Below are 20,251 nucleotides of genomic sequence, written 5' to 3'. Positions count from 1 at the left end.
AGGTTCGGCGGTTCGAATCCCTAGTTACCGGCCTCCTGCGTGAGCAGGGGGTTGGACTAGATGACCTCCAAAGTCCCTTCCAATTCTGTTACTGTTCCTGACTTTAAGTTAGCCGCAGCAAGTCACTACGAGTTCTCAAAGGAACAAGCAAGCAATCTATGTTTCCGGGCTGAGAGCAAGCCAACTTTTTCTCTTTATCCTGGTTTGTTCTCACTTTGCCCCTCTGAAAGCCCCCCCCCAGGTAGGGGAAGAATCAAAGCCCGTGCACCCCATTAGGCAGCCCTAGAGATACACCCCGTCTCCTCTGATTATAGATAATTCCACACCTTTCCAACTTTCCTAGCTCTCCTTGGACTCCGGGAACTTTTCCACCAGCCAAGCCAGGTTTCTAGTCCTCAAGGTCCCCTGATTCTGCTTTGACCAGAGTAGAACCAAAGGCCCTGGGTGTGTGGGGGGGGCAGCAGCACCTGCCACGGTTCCCCCCCCTTTTTTTTTATAGGGAGAAAGTCATCCAATCAAGTTTGCAAGGTTTTTATTTTTTTCCCCTTCCATCCTAAACGTGGGGGTCTTCTAAGCTAGGGAGGGGGGGGGGGCTCTCCTGCCAAAAGGGGAAAAGAGAGGGGAGGGGGTGGGCTTTCAAAAGATCAGCAAGGCTGTCCCCTTTAAAGAAGCCAGGGCGTTGCGACCCCCGCGCTATCTTCGTGGCTTCCTCTTCCAACTTCCCCCAAGAGATACGAGAGATTGCGCTGGCGCCGCGCGGCTCTGGATCCCAGGACCGAGCCAGCGGCGCTTGGCGCCAGCAAGGCAAGGCTGGGGAGGTCGCTTCCCCACCCCGCCGCCGCCGCCGCCTCCACGTCCTGCTAGCAAAATCAGCGCCCCCCCCTCCCTCCCTCCCCATTGCCAAAGCCAGCATCTCAAAGAGAATTGCCCTTCCCCTGCGTTGCGCCCTTAGCTCTCTCCAAAACGCGCGCCCGGAGTGCCACCCATCCAGCTCTGATCTGAACACCCCCTTTCCCCCCACCCCACCCGGAGAAAGCTGGCTCTTGGGGGCAGGAGGGGAGGGAAGCCGGAGTCCCCACCCCACCCCACCCCAACTTTGCCCAAAGCCAGCATCTCAAATTGCCCTTCTCCTGAGTGCGCTCTGCGCCCTAGCTCTCCAAAACGCACGGCGCGCCCCGGAGCATCCAAAAAGGAGTGCCACCCACCCAGATCTGATCTGAGCCCCCCGCCCCGCCCCGCCTCGGAGAAAGCTGGCTCTTGGGGGGGGGGTAGGAGGGGAGGGAAGTGGGAACCCCCCCCTTGCCAAAACCAGCATCTCGAAGGGAATGAATTGCCCTTCCCCTCTGCGTGCGCTCTGCGCCCCAGCTCTCCAAAAAAACAGAAAAGCTGGCTTTGGGGGGCAGCAGGAGGGGAGGGACTCCCCAGCCTGGCTCGGTTCTGAGCAGCCGGGGGTGGGAGTGGGGAGTGCTGGCCACGGGGTGACCCCTGGCGCCGGCCCCAGTCGAGCTGCGCTTGGATGGAGGCGGACAGGATCTTATCAAGAGAAGCAGGAAACTGCTTGCAAAAAAGAAAAAAACAAGAAAAAACCGAGACAAGAGGAGCCGGGACGCCGGAGTCAGGAATGGGGAAGCGGCTTTGCCATGGGGCCGGGATGGAGGGGGGGGCTTGGGGAGGAGGGTGGGGGGAGAGAGAGAGAGAGTGAACCGAGAAGCTCAAAAGGAAACCCAGCCATCCTGTTTCCAACAGCCGCGAGCCGGCCTCCCTTGCGGGGCGCCTGAGATCGCCTGCCCTTCCTGACCCAGGTAGACTGCTCTTGGACAGGGAGGCTCTCTCTGCTTCCATATCTCCCTCGGCTGGGGTGGATTGGGAGGCGGGGGGGGGAGGTGTTTGAATTCTGGGAGTTGGAAGTCCACAGCCCGCTGAAAAATTGCCAAGGATGATGAGGAAAAACAGCTCCGGCTAAGAATTCAGATCATCCTTTTTTGGTTCCGAGAACAGCTGTAGGTTTAGTAAAAACCACTGGTTACATAATTTTATTCCCCTACGTAATTTTGTTTATAATAATAATAATAATAATAATAATAATAATAATAATCATCATCATCATCATCATCATCCTTTTGACTTGCTTCAATCATATTAAAATGAGGACAAGGGAAGGCCGGTGAGAATTGGAGGGGAAAAAAAAAACAACCCTATTTTTTTATTCCAATACAGAAAACGGAGAATATCAGAAACACGGTTTATTTGTGGCGTAAGATCAGTTCGAAAGATGCCAACAGGACTAACTAGATCAGGAGTCAGCAACCTGCAGCTCTGGAGCCGCATGTGGCTCTTTCACCCCTCTGCTGCGGCTCCCTGTCACTCAAAATATGCGTCAAAACCGCCAATGTGTGACACCCGCCGGCACACGATTTATTGAGCTTTTCAACCCCTGGTAGGCCAACCATGGATAAATCCAAGAAAAGAAAAGTTTCAGAAGAAAACAGAACGTTTAATTCAACTACATATGCTAGTTTTGTGGCCGATCAAGAAATAGTCAGGTACGGGAAGGGTTTTTGTGACTTCCGGTGTTTTCTTTTCTGTGGTGAAACGGGTCCAAATGGCTCTTTGAATATTTAAGGTTGCAGATCCCTGGGATAAACCAATCCAAGGATGGCTCTCATCCGTGCATTCCATTTTATGACACTTGATAAAACCTTCTTTGAAAAGTTACTTCGTCCCCTCCGGGGTCTTGCTTAAACCAGCATTGCCGGCTAGAGGCGCGATCTTCAATGGCGAGAGATGCGTTCTTCTTTTTCGTCTTCCAACTCGTAAGCCGGCCGGTAGGACTCCTGGCCTTGTGCGTTTGTGTAACGCAAAGCTTGGTTTTTTCGCGTGTTGGTCATGCTACCCAGCGAGGTGTAACTGCCGAATACGTGAAGCCAGCATGAAAACAAACAAACAAACAAACATCCCCTCACATTTTCAATCCAGGGCTAATCAACCTCATGATATACAGTACAAGCGGTCCTCGACTTATGGCCAACATTGAGCCCCAAATTTCCATCGCTAAGCGAGATAGTCGCCAAAGCGAGTTTTGCCTCATTTTACGGCCTTCCTTGCCACCGTTGTTAAGGGAGTTGCTGCGGGTGTTAAGGAAGGAAGACGGTTGTTAAGCGAATCCAGCTTCTGGCCTGTCAGAAGGTCGCAAAAGGGGATCGCGTGAGCCCGGAAACTGCGCCCGTCATAAATATGAGTCAGTTGCCAAGCGTGTGAATTTTAAACCCGCCGTCATAGAAATGCTGAGAGTGGTGCGGTGGCTTAGAGGTGGAGCTCTGGCCTCACAATCCGGCGGCTGTGAGTTCGATCCTAGGTTAGAGGCAGATATTTCTCTCTCTGGGCACGATGAGAATATTATCTGCTGAACAAAACTCCGCCCTGGCAACAGGAAAGGCATCCGGCCAGTAAAACACTCAGCTCCAGTCAGGCTCTACCCCGGAAGGGATTACAGAGTCCTAAATCACTTCTCTCTCTCTCTCTCTCTCTTCTCCCTCCTACCCTCAAATTTTAAATCTGTCTGGCCTTTTAAAAGCTTCCTGGAATATTTCCTAGTGCCGTGATGGTGAACCTATGGCACGTGTGCCACAGGTTGCATGCGTAGCCATATCAGTGGGCATGTGAGCTCAGCTCTGGCGCACGCATCTGATTTTCAGGCCTCCTGGGCCCACCAGAAGTAGGGAAACAGGCTGTTTCCTGCCTCCAGAGGGCCTCGGGGGGGGTGGGGAAGGCTCATTTTTTGCTGTCCCCAGGCTCCAGAGCCTTTCTAGGAGTCTGGGGAGGGCAAAAAACAGCCTTCCCCACTCCCCAGAAGGCTCTCCAGAAGCCAAAAACGGCCCCTTTACCAACTTCCGGTGGGATCGGAAGGCCGGTTTTTTGCTGTCCCCAGGCTCCAGAGCCTTTCTAGGAGTCTGGGGAGGGCGAAACAGCCTTCCTCACACACACCCTCCCCACAGAGGCCCTCCAGAGGCCGAAAACGGCCCATTTGCCAACTTCCGGTGGGATCGGAAGGCCCGTTTTTTGCTGTCCCCAGAGCCTTTCTAGGAGTCTGGGGAGGGCAAAAACAGCCTTCCCCATCCCCCAGGAGGTTCAGAAACGGCCCGTTTGCCAACTTCTAGTGTACGCATAGAATTATGGATTATGGGTGTGGGCACATGTGTGCGCGACCTCTCCCTGCTCTCCCCCGCTCCTGGCACGCGATGGCAAAAAGGTTAGCCATCACTGTCCTACTGCAAATACACCTGTAAAGACATTTTTTCCCTCCTGAATTAGATAAAAATTCAAGACATTAGCGCACTCACCCCTTGTCGTACAGAATGCAGTAAGGGATATAAAGGCTGCGAAGGAAACTCCATATATCGTGGTAAGTCCAGTCCTAGGCACCAATCAAGAAAGGGGAGAAAAAAAAGAGAGAGAATTAAGGGATATTTGACACCTCTCGCTCTTACAACCTTCGCAGCAAATGCAAGCACTGGGCAACCGGCTCGTATTTATGACTGTCGCAGCATCTCGGCGGTGTGTGTGTGTGTGTGTCACGCGATTCCCCTTTTGAGCCCTTCCCAGTCAGCTTCAAAACAAGTCAAGTCCACGGGGCGGGGGGGGATTGGATTCATTTAACAACCCTGCGATTCGCTAACCCAACCGTGGCAAACACGGTCGTACAATCCGCCGTCGACTCATGCCTTCCGGTTTGACGTCGCGGCGAGACAGTCAGGGAATTAGCGGGCTCCGATGAGGACCGCCTGCAATATTTGGTTTTTGAAAAGTGAAACGAAAATGAAAAGCGCCTATTCAAATTGAAAATTAAACTAGCAAATTTTAATGGATTTTTTTTTTTAAAGTCTATTAAAAGAGCCGTCAAAGCAGGGCTCACCAGCAGAGGGTTGACCCGCATGTACTGCGGCCATTCTGCGTCCGTCATGCAGAAGGGCTTCAAGGAGCAGGAGTAGGGGTCTGTCCGGCGGGTGCCCATCAACACGGCCTCCACATCCGGCTGCTGACCCTTCAGGATCCCCAGAGCTTCTTTGATGTTCCCATGGACCACACGAATGTGAAGCTTGTACCTGCCGGAAAAAACGTGGGAAGATTAAAAAGGGAAATCCTCAAATTCTGCACGAATCCGTGTTTCGAATCCGCTCCCCCACACTGGGCTTGTTGACAGGTGGGATGAATGGACCATATATATATATATATATTTAAAAAATTGCGTCCGATTCTTGAATGAGTCCCAGTCGTTTTATTTATTTATTTTTCCCCAAGAAGGGCTTTTGCCATTGCTTCTTTTTTAGGGCTAGGAGAAAGTGGCTGGCACAAATCAAATTTTGCATTGATTTTTCCAACCCAGCTGGCTTTGGGATGAAAATCAAGGCGGCAGAAGACTTTCCCTGATGTGGCATCACCAAAAGGAAGGGTTGGTGCCTACCTCTGAGCTGTAACTTGAATAAATTCTTCCATCTCCGGGAAAGGAAGAACCGTACGGATGTACAGAGCTTGCAGCTGTTCCAACTTCTCTGGATATCGCCTGCCGAGAAGCGAAAAATGGTTTTAAAAAAAGGAAAAATGAGCAATAGCCTCTCTCTTGAGATAGCTTGGCTTTTCAAGGTGCCTCTAATCCCGGACAACTCATTTGGACGGTCGCTAAATGAATTGTCATAAGTTGAGGACTGTAGCTTTGAGCATCGGGATGAGAGTTGTAACCTGGGCCAGCTGTAGGTTCTCCTATCGCTAAAGGTGGATAACAACACCCATCATCCCCAGGTGTTGGGGGACGTTAATCCACCAGGTTTACACACCAAATTGGGTAGAGAAGGCAGGCCGAATACAGGCAGTCCCCGGACTTACAACCGCAATTGAGCCCCAAAATTTCTGTTGCCGAATGAGACATTTGTGAAGCGAGTTTTGCCTCATCTTACCACCTTACCAAGTGTGAGAAACGGTCGTAAATCTCATTGTTTGTTCAGTGCCGTCGTAACTTCGGTCACTAAACGAATGGTCGTAAATCGAGGACTACCTGTGCCGACACTTTTAACGACCTGGATTAAGCTCTCCAAGCAAAAGACTGAACTTGGGAGCTTGGCAAGGGAATAGAGGCCTGGAAGTCAACAATGAGGACTAGAAACAATGCATCTCCTTTTTAAAAAGTAGCAAAATTAAAAAAAAAAATTTTTTTTTAAGTGCGACTATGTGAGAGGCTGGTTTTGTAACACTGTGTGAGGTTGCCAAAGCGGTGTCGAAAACGAGGCACCTCTGCACGGCGGCGTAAGAAAGGTGTAACAAGGCGGTGCAGTCCTTCCCGCCGTTAAACCCAACGCAAATTTTGGAGACGCTGTAATTATCCAAGCTTTCCTCGATGGTCCTGAGCGACGCTGCCACCTTCTGGCCAAGAGGAGAACCTGCAGGTTAGGAGGAAAAGGAGGTATGGTGAGCAAAATCGTGACTGACAAGGCTGGAAATCCAGGGGCCTCTTGGGTAGCTGATCTATACAAACAGTCCTCGACTTATGACCGCCATGGAGACTGGAAAACCTGTCTTTTAAGCGGTGAAGCGTTTAAATGAGCTGTTAAACGTGGCCACGCCCGATTTCACAACTACTTTTTTTTTTTTTGCCATGGTCGATAAATGAATCACCGCAGCCATTAAACGAGACATCACGTGACTGTTGCCTTTCTTGTAGACTTTGCTTAGATAGATAGATAGATAGATAGATAGATAGATAGATAGAGATATATTATAGATAGATTAGATATATAGATATAGATTAGAGATAGATAGATATAAATTAGAGATAGATTAGAGATAGATAGATATAAATTAGAGATAGATAGGTAGATATAATTAGAAATAGAGAGAGAGATTAGAGTGAGATAGATATAGATTAAAGATAGAGATATAGATTAAAGCTAGAGATAGATATAGATAATTAGAGATAGATAGAGAGATAGATAGAGATAGATTAGAGTGAGATAGATATAGATTAAAGATAGAGATATAGATTAGAGAGATATATAGATTAGAGATAGAGACAGATATAGATTAGAGATAGATAGATATAGATAATTAGAGATAGATATAAATAGAGATAGATTGGAGAGAGATAGAGATATAGAGATAGTGAGATATAGATAGGTAGATTAGAGAGATATAAATAGAGATGGAGAGAGATTAGAGAGAGATAGAGAGATTAGAGATATAGATTAGAGATAGATATAAATTAGAGATAGATAGGTAGATATAATTAGAAATAGAGAGAGAGAGATTAGAGTGAGATAGATATAGATTAAAGATAGAGATAGATAGATATAGAGATATATAGATTAGAGATAGATTAGAGATAGATATAGATTAGAGATAGATAGAGATAGATAATTAGAGAGATATAAATAGAGATAGATTGGAGAGAGATAGAGATATAGAGAGATAGAGTGAGATATAGATAGGTAGATTAGAGATAGATATAAATAGAGATGGAGAGAGATTAGAGAGAGATAGATTAGAGATAAATATATAGAGAGATAGATATAGAGAGATTAGAGAGAGATGAGAGAGAGAGATGATAGAGACAGATAGATAGATGAGAGAGAGAGAGAGGGAGAGAGAGAGAGATGATAGATAGATAGATAGATAGATAGATAGATAGATAGATAGATAGATAGATATATTTCCCTTCTGCGCATAGGGATAGGGATAGGGATAGTGGGAGACAGTTGCTAAACACTGGATCGCCATCACATGACTTCAGGGATGCTGTGATGATTGTAATTGGAAGGACGGGCTGTAAATCACTTTCTTCGGCGCTGTCATAACTTTGCATGCTTGCTAAACGAAATGTCGTAAGTCAAGGACCATCTGTATCTTCTAGCATAGATGTACTGAGGAATGGGACTTGTAGTTAGATACCAACTCTAGTTGACTGGTCCTCCCGTTTAAAAAAACAACAACATCCATATGGGCGGATAGGGTAACTTATCAGACTCGAGATAATCCATACGGCGGACGAGGCTACCTACCGGACTCAGCCAATCCGTAGACATCCGTAGCGGCCCGGGAGACGGGATCGGCTATCAAAGGCACCACCACCCCTTGGGGTAAGTTCTCCATCAGGTAAGCGTGCATCTCGTCCAGATCCGTCTCCGAGTCCGAGTCCAGGATCAGCTTCACTCGGTGGTAGTTGCTGACCCAATCCGGGTACGAGCCCAGGTTGGTGCGAGGCCAGAATTTGGCGTTCGCTTCGTTAAGCACCGAAGCGATCCGAGTTTCTTCAACGTTTACGTAGATCTCCCGGGTGTAAAACTGAGTCTTCTCGTTTCGGAAAAGATATTCGAGACCATCCAGGGCCCGTTTCATCAACGAGGGGATCCCGGGGAAAATGTAGACGTTCCGGACGCTGATCAGGGGATACGGGAAGGTACGTCCCGTCTTGTCGTCCACCCCGTAATTGAGAAGAGACGATTCGGGGATGCAAGCCAGCTTCATTTTAGGGCTTTCGGGCTTGGATTGGTGGCCGAAAAATTTCTGGACGAGTTTCACCATCTCGGGATGGGGTCGGATTTTCTCCCCGAAGGCTTTTGCGACCGCTTCAAAGGTGACGTCATCGTGCGTGGGACCGATGCCGCCTGACGTCAAGACGTAGGTGAACCTATCTGCGAAAGACTTCACCTCGGTGGCTATGGCCTCCACCTCGTCGGGCATGACGGAGATCTTGGCTACCTTCACCCCCAGCGAGCGGAGTTTCCGGCACATGAAAAAAGAATTGGTATCTTGCGTGAATCCCTGAAAAAAGGCAAAAAAGGAGAGATATTATTAAAAGGATAATCTTTAGTCGAAGATCATCATCATCAGTTAACGACTCCATAATCCCTTGCGGGGTGGAATCTGAGCAACTGAATGGAGCAAGCAAAAATGGCCGGATGCTTTTCCTGTCGCCAATGAAGAGTTTTGTGTCAGACTTCGATGCTATCTCAAAATAAATGAATTTCCAACACTGCCAATCTTTACGGAAATCTTTTCTTTAATTGAGCACAGCCACCGGATCATGACTCGATGCGGACAAGACTGACCTTTTGCCCCCCAATCCCTCCCTTTCCGATCCCCAAATCTCTGCTTCTCATTGGCTGCCTTCCAAGTCATTCTTCAGACTTCTTTTTCTCGTCATTTCCCAGGAATGTTCCCCCCCTCTTCATTTCCACGACAACCCGACTTCAAAGGGATTTAGCAGGCAAAAGTTCAGAGCTTATCTCTCTCTCTCTCTCTCTCTCTATGCCAGCGTTGAAGCGCTGACATCTTGTTCAGCAGATATATTCTCAGTGTGCCCAGAGACAGAGAAATCTCTACCTAGGATCGAACTGCAAAATGCAAAAATATGAATAAATATAGAAGAAAAACGTTAATGCAAAAAGCAAGATATAAATGGAGGAAATGAATGACTCTGAATATCGCCAGGTTGAATTTATTGGGGGGAAAAAAAATAGATTAATTCTCCAATCGAAGCTGCCTCAATTTCCCCAAAGCGTACGCCGAGGCGCGAAGGATCACCTACCTTTAAGATCTCGTCGCCGATGACGATGATGCCAGCGGTCACGGCTGCAGATTGGGGGCGGCCCCCTCTGTCTTTCGGCGTCTCCCCATCCACCTCAGTCATGGTTTGCAGACACCGCCTGGGCTCTCCGGCGTGCACAACGTTCCTGCAGAGCCAAAGTTCCCAGCGCAGGAGCGACCGTCCCTTGAAAGCTGCCAGTTCGAAATGTCACTTCGGAGGAGTTTCTGAAGCTGCGTTACCTGCAAAACCCCTTCGGAAATTAATACGTCTCTGACGAGTCCTATGATTGCAGGTATTTTTTTTTTAAAAAAAAAAATTCTTGTAGGATTATTATTACTTTAAATAAAGGAGAGTATTTGTAGCTCGGGGTTGAAATTTGGGACCTTCGGTGCTCTCTGAGTTCGGCGGTTTCCTTGCAGATGTTTCCTGACCTAGCTAGGTAATATTATCAGTTAGAAAGGAGTGTTGTTTCCTCTGTATGAGACTGAAGATGTTACCTAGTTGGGTCAGGAAACGTCTGCAAGAAAACAAGCTTCAGAGAGTACCATGGACTTCATGTGTTTTCCTCCTCCTCCTCCTCCTTTTCATAAAACCCACCTCCAGTCTACCCTTGATGCCGTTACCTAGTTTGGTCATAAAACGTCTGCAAGAAAATCACCAAGGACCTCACAGGTTTGTTCTGGCTGGTTGATACTACTTTATTTAGGATTATTTTCCTCGCTTTGGAAGTACCGACCGATTCGGTGGCTAAGACCGCCGAGCTTGTCGATCGGAAAGGTCGGCAGTTCGGCGGTTCGAAACCCCTAGTACGGTTCTCGTGCGCGAGCAGGGGGTTGGACTAGATGACCTCCAAGGTCCCCCCTTCCAACTCTGTTCCTGTTACTAACGAAGGTATCTAACGCGTCGTAGATGCAGGCACCTTAAAATGGAATTAAATTGACTGGCTTCCATCCCTTTCATTGATTGAATGAATCCATTCAAATCAGCTTCCTAAATTGTGGATTAATTTGCACCCTTTTCAGGAATAAATCCGCATTTATTTATCTATTCCAGCTACACTGAGACATTAAAACAAGGATTGAGCCATCCAGGGACTATTTCCCAAGACCATGATTCATCCTATAATAGTTTAAGGCTTTAAGCAACCCTAAAAGAGAGCTGCTTTCACTTCCTTGGGTCTTTGACACTCTGCCCATGCTCAGGAGCCCCCTTTTTCCCCCAAACCGACAAGGTGGGAGATACCATTTCAAGCAAGACCCGGGGAATTCCCACGCACCCCCGACTTACCCAAGCCTTGTTCAAGCAACTGCCCGGGAGCTCCGCCTACCGCCCGCGCATTGGCTGCTGCTTCTTACCAGCCCCGCCTGCCTCGCTTGCTATTGGTCGAGCGGGGAGCGGAAGAAACGCGGATTGGCCAACAGGAGCGGGCGGCGTTGCAAAGAGAGCGACGCTCTAGGCCCCGGGAAACTACATTTCCCATCATGCCTCCTGGCCCTGCCTTGTATAAAGGAGTTATTTGCAAAAGGTTCTTTGGGTTTTTTTTTTTTTAATATATATAAAATATTATATTATATATAAAATAAAATAAAATAATATATAAAATAAAATAATATATAATATAATATTATACATTATATTTTATATATATATAAAATATAATATATAATATTGGGTAATATATATATATTGCATCCTCGTGACATTTGGCTGAGTGACTCAAGCCACCCACTTTCTGGATTATGTGCAATGTTGGAAACTGTCATTTCTGCTTAAAGCTGGCTTGGCAGAGAGAAATCCTTGGGGCGTCCAATCCCACTTGGCTAGTAAGAAAAGAAAGGCATGGGAAAGAAGTAAATGGATGAAGAAAGGAAAGGAAAGGAAGGAAAGGAAGGGAACGATGGGAGTAAATGGAAGGGAAAGATGGAAGGAAGGAAGTAAATGGATGAAGGGGAGGAAGGAAAGGAAAGGAAGGAAGTAAATGGATGGGGAAGGGAAAGGAAGGAAAGATGGAAGGGAATAAATGAAGGAAAGGGAAAAAAAGGGAAGAATGGAAGGGAAAGATGGAAGGAAGTAAATAAATGGATGAAGGGAAGGAAGTAAAGGAAGAGAAAGAAAAGGGAAGGAAGTAAACGGATGAAGGGAAGGAAAAGGAAAGATGGGAGTAAATGGATGAGGGGAAGGGAAAAGGGAAGAAATGGAAGGGAAAGATGGAAGTAAACGGATGAAGGGAAGGAAAAGGAAGAAAAGGAAAGATGGGAGTAAATGGATGAGGGGAAGGGAAAAGGGAAGAAATGGAAGGGAAAGATGGAAGTAAACGGATGAAGGGAAGGGAAAGGAAGAAAAGGAAAGATGGGAGTAAATGGATGAAGGGAAGGGAAAAGGGAAGGAAGTAAATGGATGAAGACGGCAAGGGAAAGGAAGGAAAGGGAAGAAAGGGAAGGAAAAGATGGAAGGGAAGGAAGCAAATGGATGAAAAGAAGGGAATGGTAGGGAATGAAAAAACTCCTCTTCCCTCTCCAGCCATCTTTCCTTTTATGCTCCGCTATTTTTAAAAATTTTAAATCTGCCAAGGAGGCTGATCTTTTTCCCTGGATTGCACATGTGAGGCTTTACACAAACACCCCAACGTTATTACACACAACCCTACATTATTTACACTACACGGAGTCCAAGGATTGGAAAAGTAGCCTAGATTCCCCCCCTTACGGATCGCTTTCGAAAGCACCGGATCGATCAGCCAAAATAAACGGACCCAAATCCCGTATAAACAATCTTTATTCGGATCAGATCAGGAGAGGAAAGGAATCTTCGGATCGGTCGGTCAAAAGAAAATCAAACAATTAATTAAGCTTTAGGTTACTCGTGCGAGTTCAGCTCTTTACACACCTTGCTTTTAAAACCATCCCTACCCCCAGGTAACATAATAAACACACAACACAATTAAACTGCAGTTAAAACAATCTTTTAGGAAAATGTGTTCCAGCGTAATGCAAGTAACGCAGAAAGCAGTTCCATCAATAAAGATTAAAAAAAATAAAATAAAATAAAGGCTCTGAAAGAAAACTTAAAAACAGAAATAAGCACAAGGAAAACAAGAATATATATATAATATTTCTTGGTACAATAGGTTATATACTGACTCATAAATCGGGTTACAACATGGATGTAACTACACAAAGTTGCTGCATTTGTCCATTGAACCCAAAGCTTAAATATTGCCAATTTTTATTGATTTTTTTCTTAAAAAGAGATCAAGGATCAAAGTTTAAAGTCCTGACTGGCTTTCCTTGGGAGTCAACCTGGTTGAATTTTAATCCTTCACGCCAGTGGCCTTCAAATTTGTTGTTTGAACCCAGTGTAGCTACATCGACCGTTCTGTTATTTTTCTCCTAATTTTCAGTTAATCTGTGACACCATTCCTCCTTCCACCAACAGATTCCAATCTCCAAGTTACATTAGATTAAGCCATGTAGAAAACCGCGACCGAATTGGGGTACCCGAAGGGAGAAATGATCCTTGACAAACGGTGACCCTTTTATTAACCCAGCCCAAAGAACAACCATATCAAAAGTTAATCATATTAAAAGCTCTAAAGCAGAAGTTGAAATATGAGATTAAAAAGGAAAGGCACGTTTTAAGAACAACGGAGCAGAACAAAGTTTTGCATGACCAGGGATTTAAAAAAAAAAACACCACGATTTAGGCCCCTGAGGCGGGCCAAGCTTTCAGCCAGTATAAAAAAAACATTTTTTAAAAAAGTCAAGTTGTTATCGGTTCTTGAAGATGGCTTCGGCCAGATAAAATATCGGAGGCAAAACCAGTTTTTCTTGGCTGCTTGTTTACGTCGAGTGGTATTTTCTGGGACCGGCATCTTGAAAATGTTTCTCGGAATTTTACGACAGAGATAAAAGAACCCCAACTGTTCTCCCAAAAAGGTGCTTCTATCGAAAACACAGAAGACGACGGAGGATGTGTTGTCATTTTTCGACTTTCTTCGGCAACGGTCTTCGGAAGAGAAGGATGTGTGGCTCTGGAAAGGGAAAGAAACGGCACTTGAAAAAGATCCCGAGAACTCGGATTTTTCCTCCAGAAGGAAAGCGGTTCATCAAATCCCTCAGATCAGTTTTTATGTGGAGGGGAAAGATTCAGAAAATAATCAGATTTTGAATGACGGAGCGATCCAAGATTGCGTCATTGCTGGGAAAAGCCGAGTTTGGAATAATTTATTTTTATTTATTTGCATCCCGCCGGTTTTATTTTTTAAAAGAAATCAAGACGGCAAACATATCCCTGTTTTCCCCAACAACCACCATCCTGTGACGTAGGCTCAGCTGAGGGTGACCGCTCCAAAGTCACCCAATTTTTGGGCCTAAGGCGGGACTAGAACTCCCAGTCTCCTGGTGATTGGCCCAAAGTCACCCAGCCAGCTTTCATGCCTGAAGCAGGACTAGAACTCACTGTCTCCTGGTGATTGGCTCAAAGTCACCCAGCTGGCTTTCGGGCCTAAAGTGGGACTAGAACTCACCGTCTCCTGGTGATTGGCCCAAAGTCACCCAGCTCGCTTTCATATCTAAGGCCAAACTAGAACTCCCAGTCTCCTGCTGATTGGCCCAAAGTCACCCAGCTGGCTTTCGTGCCTAAGGTGGGACTGGAACTCACTGTCACCTGGTGATTGGCCCAAAGTCACCCAGCTGGCTTTCGTGCCTAAGGTGGGACTAGAACTCCCAGTCTCCTGCTGATTGGCCCAAAGTCACCCAGCTGGCTTTCGTGCCTAAGGTGGGACTAGAACTCCCAGTCTCCTGCTGATTGGCCCAAAGTCACCCAGCCGGCTTTCATGGCTAACGCGGGACTAGAACTCACCGTCTCCTGGTGATTGGCCCAAAGTCACCCAGCTGGCTTTCGTGCCTAAGGTGGGACTAGAACTCACCGTCTCCTGGTGATTGGCCCAAAGTCACCCAGCTGGCTTTCACATCTAAGGCGAAACTAGAACTCATTGTCTCCTGCTTTCTAGCCTGGTGTTTTAACCACAAGACCAAACTGGCTCTTTAAGGGATGATTCAAGTCAACTCGGTGGCCATTGGTGGCCAAGGGCTTTTTAAACCTTATTAAGAAGAGGAGGATACTAATTGAAATTGATGCTCGACCTTGATACTTTGCATTGAGAACCTTAAGATCCAAGCGGCAGATAGGTTTCGCCCTACCTGGTTCGTGGATCATGTAATGGACCCAGCCCTGGCTCTGTTGGACGCCCAGGTTGCGCCACTCCGATTCGGACATTAGATGAGTTTTGGGGACCAGCTTGGCGATGTCTTTGGGAAGCATGACGTGCCTGCAAGAAAAACCGGGCAGGAGAGGGGAGGAAGAGGTCAATAAACACCAGTCCAATCTACAAAATCTCACCCCGGGGCTGTCAAAGAGGAAGAGAGGCAAAGCCCGCCTACAGAGTGATGGGAGTTGTAGTCCCACCAAACTTATCCAGAACTTCTTAACTTGCTGGGAAGTCTCTTTGTGGAGTCTCCTTCCCGAATCCCGTCCGATCTTAGCCGGACTTGCTGTCAAGGGCTCTCACGCCTCCACTCCCATCAGCTCCAGCCGAAGGCTGGGAACCATGGGAGGCGGAGTCCAAATCATTGCCAAACAAACGATGGCTGGGGGTTTTTTGTTTTTTTTTGGAGGGAGAAAAGGATTTTTTACAGTCTCCTAGATTTTTTTTAAAAGAGTTCGAAGCAAGGAGGGTGGGGTGATCCATCGATAAGCCAATCAAAAGTCGAGATTACACACAAAAAAAAAAGGAAGTCAGCATTAAAATGAGATAAAATAACCTAATTGTGTTCATTCATTTAAACTTATCGACGGCCCGACTCTAGGAGATCCTGCAAAAATTAGGATTTTTTCCCCTTTTTCCTTTTTTTTTTAAAAAAAGGCTAAAACGACAATGCATGATTTTTTTTAATGCAGCTTATTATTATTATTTTTTTCTATTGTAAAAAAGTTTTTATTTTTTTGGCTTCTTTCGGGAGCCTCTATTTTAATTTCTTTTTTATAAATATAAATAATAGATTTTTTAAAAAAAAATATACATCGTTTCTTGAATAACAAAAGTCGAAACCCCCCCCCAAAAAAGGCAAAAAATACTAGAATAATAATGCTCCAGCAGCCTCCAAAACCCCGCCCCCCGACGGAGCCCCGCCCCCTTTTCCCCAAGCCCCGCCCCCTCACGTACGGTCGTCGCGGAAACCTCCAGCCCCGCCTCCCCGCGCCTGCCCGTCACGCCGGGCTCCGCCCCCTTCTCACCGGTACTCGAATTCCTCATCGTCGTATTTATCCGAATAGTAGATCTGCTTGTGCGTCATGATCGGGGAAGGCGACGGCGGGGCGGGCGGCGGCGGCGTCTGGCTCGCTCCGTCCGGCCGCTGCTCGGCGTTTCCCGGCGGCTCCCGAAGGCCCGAGCTGGCCGGCGCCAGTTGGAAGAAGACGGGAAGGGGGAGGCACCCGCCTTTGTTGCGCATGCGCCCCTTTCTCGGCCTCGCGCGGGTTTTCCCCTCGCTTAGTTCCCCCGAACCGCCGCTTTTCAAAAGCCTCCGCCTTCGACGCTGATTGGGCGGAAGGGCCGGAGGGGGCGGATGCTTCGGTTAGACGTGGCGGGACTTGATTGGCTGAGCTCGGAATTACCTCAGCCTTCCCCCCTACCAGCATTATGTCTGTCAAACTACAACTCCCATCAGTCCCGTTCTCACAACTTTTGTCAGAGGGGACTACAGGTCCCATTTTTTCCTGTTTAGGCCGCATATTCCATCATCCTGGCAGAGACCAACAATACATTTTGGTTATAAATGAGATGAGAAACAGGAGACAGTCAATAATATTCACATTTTATGAAGTTTTATCCTTTTTTAAAAAAAAAAAATATCCGACTTGGTTTAAAATTAACCATTAATTTTATTTTTAAAATTAATTTAATATGTTTTTAAAATTTATTTATTAAAAATGTATTTGTACATTTTAAATTTTAAATTAAATTTGTTTAATTAGGGTGTCAATCAAATTGAAAAAAGGGGTTCGAGAGGGGAGTCTCAGGTAAAGGATTTCAACCAATGAGGAGATTTCCCCCAGGTGTGTCTGTACGCTGATTGGTCTCCTGAGTCCCCGCGGGGAACCTATAAAATAGCCGTGCTAGGAGCCAATGAAAAGTTCAGACCGTTGGCGCGTTAACCAATCGGTTTCAGAGCTGCTTTTGGAGGGAAAGTATAAAAGGAGGGAGCGGGGACTGACGCTTTCAGTCAGTCCGCCGAAGAGCTGGAAGAGAGAAGACGCGTAGAAGAAAGAAGAGCTTGAAGTCGGAAGACTCTGTGAAGCGCTGAAGAAAGAAGCTGAGGCAAAAGCGCGCCGAGCCGAGGAGAAAAGCGGCGAAGTCATTTCTGAGGAGATTTCTCCTTCGTCGCCTGAGGACCGATGTGAAGACTACGACGAATATCTTTAATACCGAAACTGTGTAGTAGTCGTCTTTCATTCGCCCCCTCGCGTAGCGCCCTGTCTATCCCGCCCTAGAATATCCCTGTGGAAATAAAAGGGTCGCAGTTGACACGGGGAGGAGTGGGGAAACGAGTCCCAAGGCAAGACGGGCACTACCGGAAGCGTAGGAAAGGCAAGTGGGGGGGAAGGCGGTGACCTGGGAGCCCCTCCTTCAAGGGCGGGACCGAACCCGGAAACGATTGGTGGTGGTGGGGGGGGGATGAAAAACGGGCGGGGCAGGCTTCCAAGAGCCCCAGAACTTTGGTCGGAGAGGCGCCGTCGGAGCAGCCGCAGTCCTCCCCCCTCAATGGTGCGGCCACCCCGGTAAGAACGGGTTCCACTTCCACTTTTTTTTATCCATATTGCACCGTGCAACCCTGCATAGTCGGCCAGTCGCGGGTCGTTTTAGTGGATCGCCGCCGTCGGGGAAGCTAGGAAAGCGGAGGGTTTTCTATGGTTGTACAACAGCCCTGCGAGGGAGGCCCTTGCGGCGTTGATTTGATTTGCGCTGTTTTTTTTTTTTATTATTAGCCCCTTATTTTGCAAACCGCTCCCCTTGCGGGATAGGATTGGGACATGGCTACTCAAAGCCCTCGTGCGGAAAAGATAGCCTGCCCCTGTGGCTGGAGGCTCTGCATATCGGGGGGGGGGGGGCTCCCTTTCTTTGCCTTTTAAGGAGAGGCGCGCCGTGAAGAGGCTCAAATGGAGCCAGACCCGAGTGTCGAAAGCGCTGGTGGTTTTCCAGAAAATCGGGGTGGGGAGTGTGGGGGGGGGGGAACCGATCCGCTCCCCTCCCTTCTTCCCCCCCCCCCCTCGTGTTCCGAGGAAACGCCGCCGGACTTGAACAGCTCAGCCTGTTTTTTGTAATCGAAGCGGGTTACTAATCTCTTACTCAGAAACTGACGATGCCAGACCTTCAGTCCCCCAACCTGCGCGACGGGGCCAGGGGAGGAATGAGAGAGAGAGGGGAAGAAAGGAAAGGAAATGAGAAAGGGAGAAAGGAAGGGAAATAAAGAGGGAAGAAAGGAAAAGGGAGGGAGAACGAAAAGAAAATTGGAAAGGAAGGGAAATGAGAAAGGGAAGAAAAGGGGGAAGGAAGGAAGAAAGGAAGGGAAAAAGGGAGGAAGAAAGGAGGAAATGAGAAAGGAAAAGGAGGGAAAAGCATAGTTTTTATGCTTTTAACTTGGCTGTTCACCGCCCTGAGTACTCAGAGAGAAGGGCGGTATACAAATTTAAAAATAAACAAAAAGAAAGAAAGGGAGAAAGGAAAAGGGAAATTAGAAAGGAAGGGGAAAATGAGAAAGGAAGGGAAAAAAAGGAAGAAAGGGAAATGAGAAAGAGGGAAGAAAAGAAGGAAAGGAAGGGAATTGCCGGACCAGAGGGAAAAATCCGTTCCAAAATACGACTTTTAACAAGCAAACAAAAAAAAAAACAAAAACGGGTGGCGGACCAGAGGGAAGACTGCGCCCGAGACGTCCGCGCTATTTCTCGACTGCTTCGTTCCTTCCAGGGCTCCTCTTGCTTCTCCTCTCCGCAGGGCAAAGGGGCCGCCGCGCGCTCTTCTTCCAGCTTTGTCCCTGCGGCTACGTGCTGGACCCCGAAGGGGGGCAAGCAAGGACGAAGGACAACCCCGGCTCCGCTTTGGGGGGGGGGGGGCGGAAAATAATCTGCGATTCTAACCGTTTTTTAACATTGAGAAAACCCGCTTTGCTGGGTGTGTCTGTCTGTCTCCAGGCAAAAGCCTAGAGTTGCGAAGTTTGGATGATTTCTTTTTTTATGGAATGGATTTGCTTGCAAGCCTCGATATTGCAAAATTGGAAGGAGGAGAGGCGGGATTATTTATTAAATGGATAGGTACAAGCCTTGATATACTGCAAAGCTTGGGGCCAGGATTAATTTCCTTATTATTAAATTTGATAACGCTATCCAAATGGATATGCTATCCTTTCTCCCTCTCGCTTCTTTTTCTTTTGGGGGGGGAAAAAAATCCCACAATCGTTATTTTTTTTTTTTGCTTTTGTCAATGACCTCAAAACCCAAAATTGTGGATCTAAATCCGTCAGTTTTCTACTTTGCACCCCATCCAATGCCAATGCCTGCAGGATTCCTCTCCCTTAAGAACCAATTATTGCCTCTTTCCACCCCAACCAACTGAAGAGTTTCTGTCCAATTTTGCCAAGCCACATCACATTTGCACCCTTTTCTTTGGGTTTTTTTTTTGTCTTGTTTCCCTGGAGCCAAGCCTTGCTGCTCGTAACTCAAGCCAGGTTTCGTGGCTTAAGTTTCCAAACCTTGATTCATCATCTCCTTGGACGTGGCCTCCTCCGCCAACGGGAGACTCTTCTCAACCCAAGTTGGGTGAGACTTTCTGTGCAAAAAAAAAAAAAGAGAAAAAAATGCTTCCCACTGTCTTTTTTTTTTTGCTCTCCAGCTGCCCCTTTAAAAAAAGCGACAAATGCAGCCCCCAAATCTGGCCCTTCCCCATCAAACTTGGTTCCCTTCCCCCCTTTAAGAAGGAGGGCTCTTGCCTTCTCAAATTTCATCCCTTCTAAAAAACTGGAGAGGGGAAAAAAAAAGGGACGAAACATCCTCCTCTTTTGCAGGTCAGTTTTTTCTTTTTAAGTTTTGCTTTTCTTCCCTCTCCCCTTTTAGAAAAAGAGAAACCAGAAAAGCCAGAAAAGTTCAATAAAATCTCTATTATTATTATTTTTTCCCCCTTCTTGTCCTTGTAGTTGGCACGCAAGTATGCGGGGCCTGGGGTTTTTTTTAATTTGAAATTGGCTTGTTACTCAATCTACCCCCCCTTCCTCATATTTCTGGGACCCCCGGTTTCTTAAAATTCCTTGGCCGAGGGTGGGTGGGTGGGTTTCCCCGTGGCTGAGCCCCCCCCTTTTTTAAAAAAAAATTCCTGCAGAGTCTTGGAGTTAAAAAAAATATGTGCCACGTTTCTCTTGGCTGCCCAAGCGACGGATCTGAAGCTAAGGAAATGCAATTTTTTGCTCCTTTGCAGACGGGCATTTTTTGGGGGCGGTGGGGGTGCTAAAAGGGTAGAGGTGGGGGTGTCTCATCTTGGGTCTCCATCCCAAAATTGTGCGTTCTCTGTCCCGGCTCGGAAGCCAATTGAGGAGCGGGGAGCAATGAGCCGAGATGTGTAAGAAAAAAAAT

General features: G+C 47.2%; 2 protein-coding genes across 2 annotated transcripts; both read right to left on the bottom strand.

The window, feature by feature from the left end:
- Positions 1-2,518: 2,518 nt before the first annotated feature.
- Positions 2,519-10,878, bottom strand: FLAD1 (flavin adenine dinucleotide synthetase 1). Its single transcript, XM_070950687.1, has 8 exons — positions 10,862-10,878; positions 9,575-9,813; positions 8,046-8,808; positions 6,284-6,431; positions 5,462-5,560; positions 4,913-5,102; positions 4,341-4,414; positions 2,519-2,907 (listed from the first exon to the last, which is right to left on the bottom strand). Exons 2-8 carry the CDS (start codon positions 9,674-9,676, stop codon positions 2,772-2,774), a joined length of 1,512 nt encoding a protein of 503 aa, XP_070806788.1. The 5' UTR covers positions 9,677-9,813; positions 10,862-10,878; the 3' UTR covers positions 2,519-2,771.
- Positions 10,879-12,341: 1,463 nt separating this feature from the next.
- CKS1B (CDC28 protein kinase regulatory subunit 1B) lies at positions 12,342-16,052 on the bottom strand. Its single transcript, XM_070950677.1, has 3 exons — positions 15,869-16,052; positions 14,776-14,903; positions 12,342-13,604 (listed from the first exon to the last, which is right to left on the bottom strand). Exons 1-3 carry the CDS (start codon positions 15,925-15,927, stop codon positions 13,552-13,554), a joined length of 240 nt encoding a protein of 79 aa, XP_070806778.1. The 5' UTR covers positions 15,928-16,052; the 3' UTR covers positions 12,342-13,551.
- Positions 16,053-20,251: the final 4,199 nt, after the last annotated feature.

The sequence above is a fragment of the Pituophis catenifer genome, unplaced genomic scaffold (assembly GCF_029215685.1).
Source record: "Pituophis catenifer annectens isolate HBS135680 unplaced genomic scaffold, rPitCat1.0.hap2 SCAF_10, whole genome shotgun sequence".
NCBI classification, from domain to species: domain Eukaryota; kingdom Metazoa; phylum Chordata; class Lepidosauria; order Squamata; family Colubridae; genus Pituophis; species Pituophis catenifer.
This window is presented reverse-complemented; position numbering and strand designations above follow the sequence as displayed.